The sequence below is a fragment of the Ornithorhynchus anatinus genome, chromosome 20 (genome assembly GCF_004115215.2).
Source record: "Ornithorhynchus anatinus isolate Pmale09 chromosome 20, mOrnAna1.pri.v4, whole genome shotgun sequence".
NCBI classification, from domain to species: Eukaryota; Metazoa; Chordata; class Mammalia; order Monotremata; family Ornithorhynchidae; genus Ornithorhynchus; species Ornithorhynchus anatinus.
In genome coordinates, this window is record NC_041747.1 from 8,428,321 (window position 1) to 8,448,388 (window position 20,068).

Below are 20,068 nucleotides of genomic sequence, written 5' to 3' on the forward strand. Positions count from 1 at the left end.
GAACAGATCATTTTTATTTTTAACTACTTGTTCACTCGAGCCTCATTTATGACAGCAAACACCCATGCACTTGGAATTTGAGCGCTCTGGGAATCAATATAAATAATGTACTTTGTGCTTTACCTGCTGGATAGATGAGAGCTATTTATTACCACCAGAAACCCTTCTGGCTTTAGCTCTTACCACCCTCCCCCAACACCCAAAACAGAATGATTCTTTTAAGGTAATCAGAAGTAGTTGCTGGAAGCCTTAATATGCTCTGTTTTCATTTTTTTCCTTTAAATTTGTATGTGAACCTCCTGGGAATCACCAAATGGTAGTAGTCTTCCTGTCCAGAAGCCAGTGGTACAACCCCAAACCACAGAGGAGCCAAAACTAGCAGACTAGGTCCTCTGGCCTCAAGCCTGTCTTTCTTTAACAAGCAGGGGCTTGCCCCCAGGATGGAGAGTAGAACGCTGCATGGTAACCTCCTAAAGCTTGTCCTCCTTTTTGTCCTAAAGTTACCCCACTTTACTCCTTACCCCCTCCCTCCAGCGACTTGTAGAGGTAGACCAGACTCTGGCTTGGAGCTTGCTCCGTGACCCAGGGAGGGGGCAAAAGGATGGGCCGTTTGCTGGGTGAGGTCCATATCCCTAATGTTTTTCCCTTGAGTGCTTGATGAGCAAAGGAAAAGTAAATTGTGCCAAAGAGTGGTTCAGATGCCATTAAAAATGAAAGGAGTGAGGAAATTAGAAATGGTGAGAGCATGAAAAGACATCAGAAAAACAGAAAGAGAATAATCTAGACAACTTTTAAAATTATAGGAATGTTTTTCATGGGTTTCAGTAATTTCTGTAAGGTTTAGATCCTCTACTCCACTTGACATCCTCTTTGACTTTATTAAAACTATAGACTAGTGATCATTTAAGGTGAAATGCTCTTTTGCTATGAATATTTTCTTAAAGCTACCAAGAGCATGCCTGACAAGTCACCATGTTTAAAAGAAAAAGCTCAAACATTTAACTTATTTCATTCGTCTTTTCTTTTTGTCAAAAAAATCCAAAAATCCTTGACCAAACCAAAGAGGTTTACTTAACTCCGAATTTGTAAGGTGTTTGGCTATTTTTATTGCTGTATTGTTTTCTGAGTGTAGGTTAATCATCATTTCACAGGTGTCAAAACAAAAAGCAGATATGTGGGATGACTTTGTCAGCTAGAAAATGGGAAAGAAATTGATGCCCCCCCCCCCCCCCCCCCCCCCGCATAAACTAAGAAAACAAGCTCCTTGGCACCCTGCATTGCATATATTGTTGGGGGTTGGGAGGAATATCAGCAAATCAAGTGATGCAAACTTTGTTTGGGTCCTTTGAGCACCTTCTCTGTGTCTAGAGTTCTGGGGCTGCTGGAAAATGTGTGGTGTATGAAGAGGTCCTGGGAAGCTTTGGTTGTCATTCTCTGATTTCCTTGCGTCTTCTCCCACTGCTCCAGTTTAGGTTGGGCAGTGAAGGCTCCAGGGCCAAGTCTCCATGTGGTGGCTCTTGATTTAGGTCTCAGGACTATTAGTACATTGATGTCCAGAGAATTTTGGTACTCCCCAAACCTGACGAAATTAGGTGGAGTGCAAATACGTAAATACTAACCAACTCACAGAAAACACTAAGTCCCACATGACATGAAGCTTCTGCGATATTGAGAAAATGTGCAAACTTTTGAAAGCAGTTAGTACCACTGACTTCTCCTTACTCTTGCTTTCTTTTTGCTCTTGGCCAGTCTGGCCCAACCAAAACCTTCCCTAGCTCTGAGCATGCCCAGCATCCCATTAAAGTCCTCATAGGGATTTTTATTTCACTTCTCCAACTTTCAATAGAAGCTCAGAGTCAAGGTGGAGACAGTAAAAAACTCTGAACATTGGGCGCAGTACAGGAGTGACTCTGAAAAGGATATTGTTCTGGGGACTTGCTCAGTAAAGTCAACAGTGACCGTGCATTTCCCCATGTCTCATCTGGGCCCTCAAGTTTTCCCTATAAATTCCCTTGCCCTCCCTTCTTGTATCACTTGCGTAGTTGAATATTGAATCCAACTTTCAAACTCTCCAGCTGCTTCTCTACTCTAAATCTGAGCCCTTGTTAAAACCTGGAGAAGTGGACTTAAAATTCCTTTGGGCCTCTTGCCCAGATGCTGTGCATGCTCAGAAGCCAGGGCAGGCTTAGATTGCACATTGATTAGTCTGTAGGGATTTATCCTGGGCTAAGTGCTATTTAGCATGTTTAAAAGAGTTCTGAATTTTGCAATAGAACATGTTCACTGATTTTGCAGGTATCACTAACATGGGAAGGGAAGTTAGCAGTTGAATTTATCTTTAGCATTGAGGACATACAGTATGCAAAGCACTGTCCTAAGCACTTGGGAGATTACAGTAGTGATAAAAGGCACAATCCCAACTCCTCCAAGACTGTATGATCTTAGTGGGCAAAAGAAGTATAGCATTATAGGCAATGAGGAGAGGCCCGAGTCAAAAGCCAGAATCAGGAGAGGTGAGAATGAGGGTCAGTGCGAAGATTCCCTTGGAATCAGCATAGACCACAAATGAGAGTCGCAGATGAAAGAGGAAGATAAGGAAAAAGACTGAGCCCATTGTTGGGTAGGGATTGTCTCTATCTGTTGCCACTTTGTACTTTCCAAGTGCTTAGTATTCATTCATTCATTCAATAGTATTTATTGAGCACTTACTATGTGCAGAGCACTGTACTAAGCACTTGGAATGTACAAATCGGTAACAGATACAGTCCCTGCCCTTTGACGGGCTTACAGTCTAATCGGGGGAGACACAGACAAAAACAATAGCAATAAATATAATCAAGGGGAAGAACATCTCATGAAAACAATAGCAAATAAATAGAATCAATGTGATGTATATCTCATTAACAAAATAAATAAGGTAATGAAAATATATAGAGTTGAGCAGACGAGCACATTGCTGAGGGGAGGGGAAGAGAGAGGGGGAGGAGCAGAGGGAAAGGAGGGAAGAGAGGGCTTAGCTCAGGGGAGGTGAGGGTGGAGTAGAGGGGGAGCAGAGGAAGCAGAGAGAAAAGGGGACAGTGCTCTGCACACTGTAAGTGCTCAATAAATATGATTGAATGAATGAATGAATGAATGATATTTTACTTTGTGGTCCTCTAGACTGTAAGCTCGCTGTGGGCTCTGTTGCATTGTGCTCTCCCGAGCACTTAGTACAGTATCAGCACTCAGTACCATTGATCAACTGATCTAATGGCATTAGGATTAGAAATTACATGGAGAAAATGGAAAATAGCCAGAAGCAAAGGTGTCTCATTAGGGACAAATGCAGACTAGTACGATTAAGAAGGAAGAAAGCATGAATATGTTTAAAAAGAGATCTAGAGGCCATATTGGGTAGGCTGCAAGATGAATGTGAGTCTGCAGTTTGGAACATGACTTTAAAATACTAACCATGATACTGTCATGAAGAAGGCATGCACCTCAATCCTAAGGTTCAGGAATAGGAACCTGCACAAAGGAATTGATTCTTACACTAGTGGTTTGCACAGTGCCACTTGGCCACTCTCATCCTGGCCAAATATTCTCTCACTGGGGCATGGAGGGCAACGAGCAAATAGGTGGGCAGCACATGGGAAAGTGCATGTGCAGTCTTTCCCTCCGTTAGCCAACTACAGGCAGAATGGGGATGGGAAGTCAGGTTTCCTGATCCTGCAGTGGTGTTGCTTCCAGTGTCCAACAGCAGGTCCATTAGAATCGTGTAGGGTACTGAAAATATAGAAAGAGAAAAGCCTTTTTTATAAGGTATTTGTTAAGGCACTTACTAGGTGTCAAGCACTGTTCTAAGCTTTGGGGTAGATACAAGTTAATCAGGTCTGACAAAGTCCCTATCCCCTATGGGGCTCACAGTGTAAGTAGGAGGGAGAACAGGTCTTGAATCCCCATTTCACAGATGAGGAAGCTGAGATACAGAGAAGTCAAGTGACTTGCCCAAGGTCATACAGTAAGTGGCAGAGTCCAGGTCTGGACTTAGAAACCAAGTCCTCTGACTTTCAGGTCTGGGCTTTTTCCAGTAGGCCACTCTGCTTCCTTGCCTGCACTTAAAATCAAGGCAATATTGGCTTTGAAATGAACTTCAAAACAGTGGCTATTCAAAGGAACCAGCCTGGTGAACCTGTGAGAGATCCTGGAGAATGTCCCCCTGCCTTCAACCTCACATTTATTTTTGCAAAACCTGCTCTTACGTGTATGGAGTATGGTGTCTGGTTTCCACATATTGAGAGAAATGGAGAACACACAAAACTCACTGAAGCCATAAGATTTTAATAAAGCCCTCATTGGGTTAACTGAGTGGTGCCTCCAGTCTGATATTCTGTCTCCCTCCAGCAGCCCGAGGGGTGCTTGGGAGACCCCTTTGCAGTAACATTGGTGAACTGGAAGTGCCCAAGCTGAAGTGGAGAGAAACATACCTCCAGGGAGTTTTCATGGTTGCCACTGCCCAAGCCCTTGGCAAGGGAGTTTTTAGTCACTTCCTGTTCACCACTGGGTGTGAGGAGAGGGTGGTGGCCAGGAGGCTTTCTAGCCCAGTCTGAACTTGACTGGATTTGGCTTTGCCATCCTGGCCCCTAGGTTTATGGGATTTTCTTCCCCCCTCCACTCCAAGTTGTTCCTCTTAATAGCTGATCTTAGATATAGCTTTTAACATACCTGACTTTTCCATTGACAGTCTACCAGGAAACCTTTGTTTAAAAGAAGTAACAAAATTTGTCTTTAACCTTCTCACATCCCTAATATCTTTCCTCTAATCACTACTGTGGGACTATCATCTGTAAATTTTTTGAAATCTTTCTGGAATCTATTAATATTTTCTTCCTGGACAATTTCCTGTGTTTATTAATTCTGTAGCTTTGTTCCCTGCTAGGTGAAACTGAGGAGAATCAGGAAGACAATGAAATGGTTGGAAAGTAAGGCCTGTGATTAAAAGCTAGAGGAAATGGGATTACATATTTTTGGAGAGGGGAAGATTGGGAGGTTGGTGTGGGGGAAATATCTAGGCAAATGTTTTCAGGTTTCTCCTGACTCTGTGATTGTAAAGCAACCTGATTAGGGAAGCAACCTGACCTGGTGGAAAGAACACGTGCCTGGGAGTCAGAGGAACTGGGTTCTGTCATATACCTGCTCTGTGGCCTGGGGCAAGTCACTTAACCTTTTTCTACCTCAGTTCCTTCCTGCAAAATGGGATTCAACCTGTTCCCCCTCCTACTTAGGCTATTAGTCCTATGTGGGACCAGATTATCTTGTATCTTCCCTAGTGCTTAGTAAGTAAGAGCTTAATGAATGCCACAGTCATTATTATTAAAGTGTGGCTATGTTAGTGCTTGTCTGGACTATTTCTGTGTTCCCCTAATTCCTTCATCCTGCTTGCTGACTAAGCCTGAGTAACTGTTGAACTGCTGGAGCTATTTGAATTTTCCTTCCTTTCAAGTTTGAGGCAGGCTGAGACACACTTCTAGCATCCTGTGCCCTAGCAGGACCGTTACTAGCAGGGATAAGAAAGTGTTGGTAGTGCTGAACAAATCATGTGGGTCTTAGAGACGAACCAGGAGGTCTCTGGTTGTTGGTATTTGTATTTGTTAAGCGCTTACTATGTGCAGAGCACTGTTCTAAGCGCTGGGGTAGATACAAGGTGACCAGGTTGTCCCACGTGAGGCTCACAGTCTTAATCCCCCTTTTACAGATGAGGTAACTAAGGCACAGAGAAGTTAAGTGACTTGCCCACAGTCACATAGCTGACAAGTGGCGGAGTCAGGATTCGAACCCATGACCTCTGACTCCAAAGCCCGTGCTCTCTCCACTGAGCCACGCTGCTTCTCTTGTTGCCGGGCGGGGAATCAGGGCAGCTCTATTATTGAAAATAAATAATTTTTCTGCTGCTTTTCCAATTCAGGTTTTATTTCTGCTGTTGATAATTGTAATTTTTAAAAAGCATTTATGTGCTTTTTACCTCCCCATTAACTGCTCTGCACACAGTAAGCAATAAATTTGATTAAATGAATGAACTGAGGTTCAGTACTAGTTTTCTCCCTTATTTCCCCCCTCTTTCTTCCTCTTTTTTTCACCGCCCCCCCCAAGGCCAATAGCTATCTAAGTGATCATAGCTAGCTCTTCGTTGATCATCATCATTATTATTTTAACATGGAGTGGTCACAGTCCTTCTGGCAAGCGTAACCTGTGCGTGATATACCAAATGGCAAAACAGTCCCAAGAGAAATGGGAGTTCTCTTCCCACAAGAAAATTTTTATTCTAATTTAAGTAAACCGAGGCCATAAGGCTTTTAGATTCGTTTCATGTGTATAACAGGAGAAAGTTCCTTGAAGAAAGTATCCCATTATTTTTCCATTTCTCTAAAAAAAGCAAAATTTAAATATTAAGCTCTATGCAGTCTGAACAAAGCTTTTTTTCTTTCTTTTTTGGACAGTGAAGTAGTCCTGACTTGCTCATCCTAAATATCCATATGGATCTTTCTGTGCTCGTATTCATGCTCACCTGTTGTTTTCTGAGTAATTCAGCATTAAGGGCTGAATATTCTCAGTTGAAGGACACTTTCACTGTAGTCCTTATTGCATTCAGCAAAAACCATGGAAAGACAAACAAAGAGGGTCATTGATTTGACACCGGCTGAGATATGTAAGGCTGGATTGATGTGGCATTGAATTTATAACTAGAAACTACAATCTGGAATCGTGCTCTTTGCCTAACAGTGGTGATGGGAACCCCCTCCTGTACTGTGAAACTCTCCACATACATATATATATATTTTAAGATTATTTCTTTTGCTCTTCTGATGTGGAGAGAGAAGGGGAGGTGAAGACAGTACTGGTAACTTCTACAGTGTCTCTTCCTTTTCTGCACTGCACATCCTCCCCTCACTCTTCTTCATCGTGGAACCTACAGTGGTGAGCTTTTCCCTCCCACTTGCCATCTCTTAAAGGTGAAAGGGGCATTGTGGAGGCCAGGCAGAAGCAGTCATTGAAAGAGAGAACATTAATAGTGGTGGTAGCCTGCTTCCTGCACTCCTCTCTCTTTTCCCGCCCACCATCTTGAACTCCCACATCCTGGCAGCATCTAAAATGGCCTTTGGCGGCCACTTTTATGGTGACTGCATTGCAGTCTGACTCTTGCTCTGCCTCTGGCCAAGGGTGGTAGAAAAAGTGTCAGTTGCCTAGTTGCAGAACTGATGGGGGAAAAGACCCCATCAGTCTTCTTTTTCAGGGATGGGTAAATGAATATGTATTTAAGAAAAACAAGCCTGGAGAAATCTTCAGGTGTCTTTTCTGCTCAAGGAATGGTGGTATATTCAGTTTTCATAAGTCTATTAAAAATTTAGTAAACTTCTATTGGACTGTACTGTTGGAATTTGAATGAAACGTGAAACCTGGAAATCATTAGCAACCGGCTAATAATCATTACTGTCTATGGACTTCATTCATTCCCATTTAAATAATTTAGGTGTAGCAGCTCCTATTTTCTGACCCCAGTGACCTTTCTTTGTTCACGCCACATTGGGTCACTGAGCACACTCAGGTAATTCATTTGAATAATGTCTGTTTAGGCCCTCTTAATTTTTTTTAACATGGTATTTAAGTGCTTAGTGTGTGCCAGGCACTGTACTAAGCACTGGGGTAGAAGCAGGATAATCAGATTGGACACAGTCCCTATCCCATATAGGGCTCACAGTCCTAATCCCCAATTTTACAGATGAGGTAACTGAGGCACGGCAGACAATTGGTGGAGCCTGGATTAGTAGCCAGGTCCTCTGACTCCCAGGCCTGTGTTCATTCCACTAGGCCATTCTGCTTCTCACTGCTTCAGTTGCTTTAGTTGGTGCACGAATAAGCTCCGGGGGATGTAAAGCTTTTGCTCAATGTTAGAAGGACTGCCAGAACCTGCAACCTCAGTTTCATGGCAGCAGTGCTGAGCAATTTCTTTTTTGGTTTCCTCATTAGGCTCTGAGCCAAGTACAGAATAAAGTTTTAGGAAAGCTATGTGGCTAAAGGAATAGAAATCAAATTTAAGACTTAATAGGACTTCTTAAATGGAGAGGATCAGACCTTGCATGGTTTGAATTTTCAGTCCCTGCATTCAAATTGGGTAATATTTGAACAACGAAAGCAATGATCATTTGGAAAACTATCTTCTAAGCAATGAAAAGAACTAAGCTTTGGCCAGGGTATATAAATGATGATGTCTAGGAGGGCTCAAATGATGTGATTCCTCCAAGCAGCCTGTTGCCACTGGCAGATGTTGGTTAGACCAATGGTGAAACCTAGTGATGGTGTTTCTTTTGTTCCTAAGTCTGTATGTACCCCTTGGTCTCCCTTTCCACCTCAGTTTTTTGGTCACCTTTTGTCTTTCTTATGCATACCTTCTGCCTCTAAAATAGTGTTCTGGTTTGTCCCAGAGATAGACCCAACATATTTACAGACACACAAATAAATTATTTAATGTTTATCAACTCCGTGTGATGGCAGGGCTTGGCACAGGCAAGCAAAGCCCTTTGCTGACACTCTCTGGACATTACTTTCCTCCTTCCCACTCCTGTGGAGAGTGAGACATCTCTCCCCATGCCATCAGAACTTCTCCCCTGCCTGGGTCGGGAGCAAATGGGCAGCATCAGATAAGACCCTGCATGTGAGGAGTTAGGAACCAGAACCATCTAAAGCCGCAAGAGGGAGATGATGGTCAGATCCCAAAGAGCTGGGACAAAATGCCCAGCTCTGCCAATTGCCTGCAGTGTTACCTTAGGCAAGTAGATCACTTTCCTTCCTCTGTGCCTGTTAGCTCAACTGTAGAATGGGAACTGAATACCTATTGCCCCTCCTGTGAAGACTCTGAGCCCCACACGGGACAGGAACTGTATTCTACCTGATTATCTTATATGTACCCCAGTTCTTAGAACAGCGTTTGACCCATCCTAGGAGCTTAACAAATACCATTAAAAACAAACAAATGGGAAGAGGCAAGTGGGTACCATAAATGTATGTCCAGAGGGGAGAATGATCCAATAGGGTTGGGGGGGATTTAGGGATTTGGCCAGTGTAAACCCTGTAGACTACAAGATCGTTGTGGACGGGGAACGTATCTGCCAATTCTGTTACATTGTACTCTCCCAAATGCTCAGTACAGTGCTCTGCACACAGTAAATGCTCAGTAAATGTGATTGATTAACTGTAGTTTTTATTCCAATTTACTGCTTAAAAAGATGTCTATGATTCATCTTCTGTGGGGGTTTTTTTGTTTGTATTTTAACTTCTTGTATGTGTGAATTGGAGTAAGGGGACTTTTGGAAAAACAATAGAAATACAGGTCTATTTGAAATTTTATTAGCTACGTGAACTCTTCATAAGCATGCAAAAAGTTGGAGTCTGCCAACAGGTAAAAGTCTTTCGTCGTAAATGACAGATGAGCCTCGTCCAGTTGCAAAGGATTTGTAATGAATCTTTGCATAAAGGAATTGAAAATAGTGTTAGTGGTTTGTGCAGGACCAAACTTTCATGTATGTACTTTGGAATTATATGTTATAAATTATATCAATATCTGTCACCCCCTCTAGACTGTAAACTCATTATGGGCAGGGAACATGTCCACAAATTTTGTTGTACCATACTCTCCCAACTGCTTAGTATAGAGCTTTACACATAGTACGCACTCAAATATCACTGATAGATTGAAGAGAAGCAGCGTGGCTCAGTGGAAAGAGCACAGGCTTGGGAGTCAGAGGTCATGGGTTCAAATCCCGGCTCTGCCACTTGTCAGCTGTGTGACTGTGGGCAAGTCACTTAACTTCTCTGTGCCTCAGTTACCTCATTGGTAGAATGGGGATTAAGACTGTGAGCCTCACATGGGACAACCTGATTACTCTGTATCTACCCCAGAGCTTAGAACAGTGCTCTGCACATAGTAAGCGCTTAACAAATACCAACATAATTATTATTATTATTATTATAAGAGAGTATGTTCCTGCTAGGTGTGCAACAAGAACATGGGAGGACAGAGATGCAGCACAGTGTAAAGTACAATGAGTGATATCCTTAGTCTTTATTGTTTACTGTGTGCAGGGCACTGTACTAAGGACTTGGGAAAGTTCACTGTGATAGAGTCAGGAGATGTGATCCCTGCCCACAAGGAGTCTGCAGAGGGAGGAAGACATTACAATAAATTACAAGCAAGAATTTGATGTACAAAACCCATCTGTGGCCAGAGTGGCTGCCACAGAGCACTGGGGCTGTGTCCCGGTGTCATTGGTTGCCTGGGTAACTGCCTTCAGTAGCCACTGTGGTTTTCATCGAGATGATTCAGTGTTCAGGATTCCTGCTGAACCTGTCCACCAAGTGAGAGGCCCTAGATAGTTCTTTGGCCTGAAAGCTTCACCACTGATGGCATAGCCTCATCAGACATTACACTTCTCTTGGCTACATCATTCAGTTTCCTTTTAAGATCAGTATTTTATACATGGGGGATTGATCCCTGAATCAGAGTTATTATTCTATTTTTACCAAAAGTACCCAGAGATATATGCTCAGGTAGCTATAAAAGAGTAAAGTAGCTACATTTAATGTATTTCTGATCAAAGAGACCACAATTGAGTGGCTAATTTCTAATTGTCATCAGAGGTAAAATGGAAGGGCCGACCCTTCCTGGTTGCTTCATCTGGTGATCTTTGGCCTCCCCAGTCCCAAGCGCCTCACACCCTATTTCCCATCTCTCTTTAAACTTACTGTCCCTTTTTATCCCAATATGTGACTTTTACATTGTTTTCTCATTTCCACAGCACTTATGTATATATCTTTAAATTAAATTACTTATATCAATATCTGTCTCCCCCTGTGAGGTGGTTATGGGCAGGGAACGTATGTGCTAATTCTGTTGTATTCTACTCTCCCAAGCACTTACTACAGTGATCTGCACATAGTAAGTGCTCACTAAATATGATTGATTGACTGTCTGTAGCCCTTAGAAATTACTGTTGCAAAGTTGAAACTGATGTGTTGTAAAGCTGAAATGGGATAAATTTAGAAATGCTGTGATGGTCATTTGGCTTTGCAATTGTGCTGTGGTCATGACCTCATGCCTTGCTGCAGCTAAATGCTTTTTTTTCCCCTTGCTCTGAAGGAGCATAATCTGGGTAAGAAATGTGACATGATGACCCGTTAATTTTAGGGGGGAAAAACCTCCAAAATGTTCTGTTACTATATTGTAAACAGAGTGATTCCTTTTTAAAAAAAAATCCAAAAGAAATCTTTTAAATGAAGAAAATTGAAAAATACCTCTTTTAAAAATGTTTTGACATGTATTTGGGCTTAAAATCTGACACAATCATTTTTATTGGTGAATTTAATACATAGCTTCATAGTTTTAAGTATATGGTACTTGTAAAGAAAAAATTAAGTGGAATCCCGTTTTCTCTTGTTTTAAAGCACCCACAGGTACTTTGGAAGAAGAAAGTTGGGGGAATGAAAAAAATGCCTTTGTTTAGTAAATCTCACAAAAATCCAGCAGAAATTGTGAAAACTCTGAAGGACAACATGGCCATATTAGAAAAGCAGGACAAAAAGACAGACAAGGTATGAGGTAATGTACTAAAAGTTTTGTGAAAACACTGTTCAGGGTATAAATGAATTTAAGGGAGAGAAATTGTGTTATGAAGAATCATAATCAGCAGTTTCCAGTTAAACCAAAAGAAATTAATGTGATCTTAACATACACCTGGTGAGTGCATCACTAAATTGTAAACACCTTGAGGATAAGGATCATGTCTAACAACTCTCATACTCTTCCAATGCCTTGTATAATGGTGTGCACATAATAAATGCTCAAACACAATTGATTACTATCAGAGTTCAATCAGTTATTATTTGGATTTATATTTACATATTCAATGATTTGCCCTTCTTCATCCTGATACTTTTGAGCCACTTACTGTTATATTCTCCTTTGCACACTATTTGTATTTTTTTCCATCTGTTTCTCCGTATATATTGTGAGCTCTTTGAGGACAGAGAAACTGTGCCTTGCTCATGTTGTACTATCCAGATACTTAAGTACAGAACTTTGCACTCAGTAAATAACAAATGATGGATTCTAAGAGAACAGTTTTACGGTTTTACTTTGAAATCGTAATCCTCTGACTTGCCGTCACTCATTTCTCCACCAACAACCCTTCCTTCTATCTTGAGGCCACCTCATTCATCTTTGACCCAAAGGGAAACAAAAAAAAAAGAGTGGAACTCTCCAGCATGCTGTTGGTCTTCTCTGCAATTATTTTGGGCTTCTTAATGTCTGATGTATTATGCAGGAGATCTATGCATTATCTTGACTGTAAAAAAGATGGTCCACCATCTTTGTTTTTTATATCTAGAATTAATCAAGGCTATGGATTTAAGGTACAAAGTCTTTTTGAAACTGGATTGTGTTCTTCAAATGAGAACCATATGGTTTTGAGTGACTCCATCAGAGCTTTTTATAAGTCCACTGTTCTTTTCAGTGTATTGTCAATAGGGCATTTGAGATGATTGGCCTCAGTAACCTAAACCTCGTTCACTTTACTGTCCTCTTCCAAACTTGTCAGTGAAGCCCTCTGGGCCACATTCTTTCTGACCTATGACAGCCTTAAAGCTCCTTCAAAGCACAGAATATTTTGACCCCTATTTAATAACACCTTGAACTTTCTCAAGGAAGTTTAGATAATTTTCAAATCCAAACTACTTAGGCAGTTTCACTTGGTTGGACTGGCCAGAGCTCTTGCTCTCATAGGATTTGTGACTTGAATTTCAGGGGAACTTTAGTTTTTCAAAGTGACTTAATATCAGTTCTTCTGTTTTGAGCTCCCAAGAGCTATGCGAGGTAAGGGGCAGCCCTCATAGGCTCATAGAAGTTGTGACTTTTGTGGCCACCCATTGTTGTGCAACCAGGAAGTGACAGGGCTGTGACTAGAACTCAGGTCTCATGATGTCACTAAATCACATTGTAACTCATGCCACACAAATATTTTTTTAAAGGGTAGCAATGAAGGAGGAATGTTTAAAAATCCTGTACTATATCAAACAGTGCTATTCATATATTTATCCATCACTGACTCAAATCTTGAATTTTTTCCAAGTTCTGATGACCTTGTTTTGATAAACTTTTGGAATAATTGTTATTTTTCTTTAGTTCCATTTTTGAATGTAAACAGCTCCATTGACTATTTAGATACTTTCTGCTTTGTGAAAATATTTTCCTGTAGAGTAATTCTGTGTCTGAAGCATGAAAATCATTGTTTATAAGAGTAATCGGATACATAAGAAAATTAGTTTCAGAATTTTTTATTTGAGATTGATTTCGTGTGTGTGTGTGTGCATGTTCTGGGTAAAAAGAATTGTAAGCTTGGCAAAGGGCTCCCTGAAACCAACAAATTTAGTTACAAGATCCTGCAAAGTCTGGAGGTTTTAATTATAACAACAATAATGCTATTTGTTAAGCACTTACTGTGCCAGGCACTCTACTGAGTGGAGACGTAGGTACATGATAATCAGGTTGGGCACAGTCCCTTACCCATTCAGGGCTCACAGGTGAAGTAGTGGGGAGAATGGGTATTTTGACCCCATTGTACAGATGACAAAACTGAGGCAAAGGAAAATTCAGTAATTTATCTGCATTACTGCAGGTGGTGGAGCAGGGATTAGAACCCAGGTTGTACAGTTCTCAGGCCCCTGCCCTGCGCACTGGACCACCCTCTTCTGTCCTAGGCAATTCCCCTCTGCACCTTTTAATAAGATACGTACTTAGTTCCTGTGGAAACAACTAGGAAACATCTGTGTGCTAGTCACAAGGGACATTAATTGAAAAGCATAGGTCTGAAAGAAGACCTGGGTTCTAATCCCGGGTTTGACACTTGTCTGCTGTATCAGTTCACTTAACTTCTCTGTGCCTCAGTTCTCTAATCTGCAAAATGGGAACTAAGAATGTGAGCCCAGTGGCTGTGTCCAACCTAATTATCTTTGTATCTACTCCTGCTCTTAGAATAGTGCTTCATGTTTAGTAAGTGCTTAACAAAGACCATTTTTATAAATAAACAAGAAAAAACTCTGGAATGACCTGTTGATTCCAAAATGAGTTGCAATGAGTCTTCAAAGTATAATGGTTATAACTTAGAGACTTGAAGATGCTGCTTGACATAAAGGTCAGAGAATCTTGGTTTGGCCCCTAAAAGGGGGAAAAAAAAAATTTTAACTGTCAACATGCTGATTATTCAAGGAAAATCCACTTGGAGGCTCGTGTAACTCTGAACAAATTACAGCATATTGCTGGCATTCTCACCATAATGTTTTTCTGATCAGCGCTCTCTCTCTCTCTCTCTCTCTCTCTCTCTCTCTCTCTCTCTCTCTCTCTCTCTCTCTCCATTCTGTCCTGTCCTCTAACCTGATCTGTGAAATAATCATTTTCTTTTAAGAGTCATTATGCTTATGCTATTCATCCTTTCAAAACCCATCCAGAGACTGAGATATTTAGAATAATGTAGCTTGGATATACAGGATAGTAGGGAGAATGGTTTCTTTGCACTGCTTGCAGTTTCTTAGATCTTCATTCAAGATGGACATAGTTCAAAGACTTCATCTTTGTTTCTAAACAATGTAGAGTTTGGCTTTGTGTCCCAAAAAACATGAGGCAGCAAACTGCATCCCTATGTACAGAAGTGAGCTAAAAGGCCAATGTGCCACAGACAGTCCTTTGCATACTATGCACATGTAAAGATTGTCCTTCAATGTACTGTTGCCTCTGCTATTTGCAGCACCTAGTATGTTTTCAATTCTTTCTCTTTGAATTCCTCTGAGACAAGTACTATATGAACTATCATTATTTCCTCTCTAGCTTTTATGACAAATTGAATGACTCTAAGTTGGTTTATAATGAAAAAAGGGGAGAGACATCACTGAAGTATGGCAAGTGGGAACCTTTAATCAACTGAATTTGGAAATGTATTTGGGGGGCTGTTTCTAATTCATTATCCTGACACCTTTCTTGGGCTTTTAGTATAATGCTTTGCAAAAAGAACAGCTTACCCAAATGTAGTAATAATAATACATGTCCATATATTTAGTGTGTATGGGAGTGTGTTCATTCATGAATGCTTACTATGTCCAGAGACTGTATTAGGGACTTGGGATAGATTAGAAGACATAAACTCTGCCACTGAGAAATTTGTTTTTCCCTTCCCCACTGTAATCCTTTTTGCACTGGTTTGAAAGGTCGGCACACTTCTTTTGGTATCTAAAATTTGCCCTTTCTGAGCATGGTTAAATACCTATGGATTGAAGCCCAGATTTCATCTTATCTGGGATGCCTCTGAACATAACTCCCCACCAGTTCTCTTCCTTACCTTCCCACTCCTGACTTCTGTTCCCTTCCCTTCCTGGAAACTAACTTCATAGCTGTACTACCCGCTCAACTTTTCCATCTCAATTTCCCACTGTGCCACACTCTCCTTGCTGGGTACTCTTTCTTCCTCATCAAATCTTCCAGACTTCACCCTTTTCCTCCTCCTGGAGGCATTACCTGGACAATCTCCACCTCCCCAGTAAGTTCATTCCATTAGCCAACTTTGACACTGTGTGTGTGTGTGTGTGTGTGTGTATATTTTATACAGACATATGTTTGTTCATTTTCTGCTTACTTAAGTTATCTATAGATTTTCTTTTGTTCCATTGAACATGTACTAATTAGTGTCTGCTGGACTCCCCTCTTAGATTGTAAACTTCTTGAGGGCAAGACATTGCCTTCTTCCCAAGATGCTAGTACAGTAGATGACACATAAAAGACACTTGGTAAATTCCAAGGATAAATAATAATAAATTATCATTTATTTTATTCATGATGATCCTCAATTAGAACTAAACAGAAAGCTAAAATAATATCATCTGTTATTTCTATTATGTACTGTTCTCCCTCCTACTTAGACTGTAAGCCACATGTGGGATAGAGACACTGTCCAACCTGGTTAACTGTATCTACCCCACTGCTGTGATTGACACACAGTGAGTACTTAACAGATACAATTATTATTAATTATTAAATGATTATGACTGGTCCTAACATGAAGTTAACTGTATCTACCCCACTGCTGTGTGTGTAAGTACTTAACAGATACAATTATTATTTATTATTAAATGATAGTGACTGGTCCTAATATGAAGTGAAATTAGGTAAACCAAGTAACAGGCTATGGGCTTGGTTAACAGCTCTTGATATTTATTTCCTACTCCTTTTCCACTCTGAATAATTAAAATGACAATGATACTTTGTAATCAAAGTAATTCCAGATTCTCTAGAGGGAAAGCAAAGATTGAAACTTCTTGGAAATTTTGTGCGGAATGATTCTGTTTTACTCTCCAAAGCACTGTGCTCCCTGCACACAGTAAGTGCTCAATCCATAATATTGACTAATGCTCAGAACTGCATCAATGAAATTTTAAAATGTAACAGAAATGGTTGCAAACAGGAAGGCCTAATAACACTTTGGGAATATCTTAGATCAATTATGGATAAGATGGTATACATATATACACACACACAACACCCCGCCCCCCCCCCCCATTGCTGTTATAAATAACAAACATTTAAAACCTGTCAAACTTATGCAAGGTCTGTTTTTCCTCCATGAAAACAAACACTCGAGATGATTATTGTTATAGGGAATAGTTATAAGGAAGCAGTGTGGCCTAGTGGAAGGAGCATGGGACTGGGAGTCCAGAAGGACCTGAGTTCTAATTCCCGTTCTGCCAAGTGTTTGCTGTGTGACCTTGGGCAAGTCACTTAACTTCTCTGGGCCTCAGTTCCATCATCTGTAAAATGGGGATTGAGACTGTGAGCCCCATGTGGGACAGGGACTGTGTCCAACCTGAGTAGCTTGTATCCACCCCAGCGTTTAGAGCAGTGCCTCTCACATAGTAAGTGCTTAACAAATATCATTATTATTATTATTATTATCATCATTATTTCAGTGTAATTAGTGGTTCCACGTATTTCCCTCAGTTGCTGCTGCAGGATCATCTTTTTTTTTAAAAAAAAAAGTGCTTTGTCATTTTCTCATCCTATATATTGTAGTCCAGAATGAGCAGCAAATTCTTGGAAATCTAGCAAAACAATAGGGGATTAGGATGAGATGCATTTCAGACCTCTTAAAGGTGGCTGGGTTTTTGTTTTTTGTTGTTGTTTTTTAACTTAATTCCTTCTATGCTTTCTACCTTATTGTACACTCAGATTTTGGACTGAAAATGAGGTGATTGAAAACTGTACAGAGGCTCTGGGGGAGCCTTGATCTGATTCAAGCTTAATGAATCACATAGTATCTCTACAGATCCTTTACAGATTGCTGGGCTGATGTTTTTATCGCCCTTAATAATTTGTGATTAAGGATCACATTCTTAGTCCAGTCTTCATTAAGCTTTGTTGGGGTAGGCAGGGGGTACTTTATGGTTTGCAGAAGGATTTTCTGAAGTTAGTAATAGCCTCCAAGTTCTCAAAATATGGGACAAGTGGTTATGAGTTACTAGAAAGAAAAGCAATGCCATAGAAGGGAAAGTTAAAGTACACTGGATGGTACATCCCTAAACTCAAGGAGGGAGGTCGGAGACAACCATTACATGGTTCCCCCCAACATCCATTAGAGACTAAATACTAGACTAGATAGATCATTGGCCTGCACTGCTTATGTTGAGAGGCTGGCTACCCTTGGAAGTAGCCACTTAGGGGTGAATCGACCGAGCTGGTCTCTCTCCAAAATTCTTAAAGGGAGATTATGGTCAGAGTGATTGGGGGAAGGAGGAGTGGAAGGGGAATGGAGATTTGATCTTAGGAACAGAAGCTCCTTGATTTTTTTTTTTCCCGGGCGGGCGGCAGGGTGGGCACAACGCCTCACTTGAACTGGCTCCTAGCAGCTCTTTCATTGTTCAGAACTGGCCAAGTTAATGAGAGAAAAACCTCTATCCTAGTCCTAGAGCCTCTGTCCTGGTGGATATGAGGGAAATACTCAAGCTTGTCCCCAAAACGTTAGTATAGGTAGTTTGGGGGGGTGGGGGGATGCACAGTGGGAAAGCTATTATCATTGGCTTCACCCCCTTAGCTTTTTGGGTAGGGAAGAAATCTGTAGCCTTTGGGACAGAGCATTTAAGACAAAATGGTTGCAGTATTTTTTCATTTTGTCTCAATTTTTTCATTTTCACTCTGCTGATAATCTAGCTGTATTAAATTCAGGGTGACATCAACCTGGCGAGCCTGGACGGGTTCAAGATTACCACCTGTGTCATCGACCTTGTGCGCCTGGGCATGTTTGGATAACTACCTGTGTCATCACTTCACCCTGGGTTTGATGCAGTAATCTGGTGCACTGCAACTCTAAGATGGCCAGATCTAGGGGAGTTCACTGTGGGACAAGGCTGTGGGTGGGGAGCCTCCAGGGCAAAGGATTTTCTAGGGGCCAGGAATAAAAAGGTAGGAAAATTGATCGGCAGGGATTTACCAAGACCAGGAAAAAGGCAGAACAAGGGAAAGAAAAACACAGGAGAAGAGAGGCAAAAGAAGTATAGAGCAGCTAGTGGGCAAAGGGGTGAACAGCAGAACTGGAATGAGACACACAAGCACACTCACTTTCATACAAATAACAATGTTGTCATCTGGAGCTTCTACTCTTAGTTGGACCTCCCAACACAGTTCTGGGTGGTGGATATGCAAATTCTTGCAAAAACTTGACCCATACTTAAAATATTCACTTATGCTCCTAACATGTTTGCTTTCCATATTCCTGAAATGCTGGGAGGTCTTTTGTGGGTTTTTTTTGAAGTTGTGACTATTTATGGTCAGAAGCACACATGATGTGTTCTGTTAGTGACCTGCCCTGGGAGAGTGTTGTAGGATGGAACCCAACCACTTTAATCGGTTACATGTGCTTGATTTTGAAGCAACTTCATATTTTCTGGATAGTTCTGTGGGAGAGGGTTGATCCATTAAGACAGGCATAATTGATATTTCTCAAAGTTTTCCCTCCTTTTTCTAATTGACAAAGAAAGTTTTCAAGTGAAACAGGGTTGGTCACCCACTCTGTGTCTAGTGGGCTCTACAAGCAGATAAACTCTTAATAAATGTTCATAATGGTGACAAGCTGTGATTGATTTTTAATAATGGAGTATCAGAAAACTTCAGATGAAGTAAAATGACGTGGAGTTAAAATTTCAGATTTTAGTTTCTGAGCCATAATTTCCTCAAAGTTGTATTTGTCAGGATGATCACACTCATGGGGTTGATTGATCTCTCCGTGCCTTCTTCCACACAGTAGCTCATTGGACTTACACAGATTAATGGTCCTGTGAGTTTGGGGGCATGTCACCATCCTGGATCAGTGGCTGTTATTTACTTGTGAATAGACTGCCCTGAATATACAGGGTAGAAGGAATGCTATCTTCTTCAAGGAAAAAAATCAGGACTACACATTTACTAATGGGCTCTAAAATATACTGTGGAATTGACTCAACTTTTTGCATATGAGATCTCTAATTTGTTTGGGGTTTTTTTGTATTTGAAAAGTGCTAAGTAGACTTTGTGTCCTTTACAAAGAGTAGGAAGAGTGATAAATAATGTTGGTATTCGTTAAGTGCTTACTATGTGCAGAGCACTGTTCTAAGTGCTGGGGTAGATACAGGGTAATCGGTTGTCCCACGTGAGGCTCACAGTTAATCCCCATTTTACAGATGAGGTAACTGAGGCCCAGAGAAGTTAAGTGACTTGCCCACAGCCACACAGCTGACAAGTGGCAGAGCCGGGAATGGAACCCATGACCTCTGACTCTCAAACCCAGGCTCTTTCCACTGAGCCACGCTGCCTTTGATAAGTTTAAAGAGAGAATGGAAGTGCCAAGAAAACGGGCTTTTTCACATTGCAGCTAGGCTGAGCACACCTCTAAAAAGAGAGCTAAATCATACCTCATTGTCCCTCAAGATGGGCCAGAGGGATGTAACACTATATAAGCTTTGAAATAAA

General features: G+C 41.1%; 1 protein-coding gene across 8 annotated transcripts in view; it reads left to right on the forward strand.

Annotated features, from left to right (window-relative positions):
- Nucleotides 1–20,068, forward strand: part of CAB39L (calcium binding protein 39 like) — an 85,565-nt gene that overhangs the window by 30,883 nt on the left and 34,614 nt on the right. For 7 of the 8 annotated variants that reach the window (XM_039914966.1, XM_029048007.2, XM_039914967.1 and 4 more), the window contains one exon: nucleotides 11,476–11,622. In XM_039914966.1, coding sequence (XP_039770900.1) covers nucleotides 11,512–11,622 — 111 coding nt within the window. In that variant the 5' untranslated portion in view covers nucleotides 11,476–11,511. Of the gene's footprint in view, nucleotides 1–11,475; nucleotides 11,630–20,068 lie in introns of those variants that run through there. The other variant, XM_029048014.1, reaches the window with a different exon arrangement.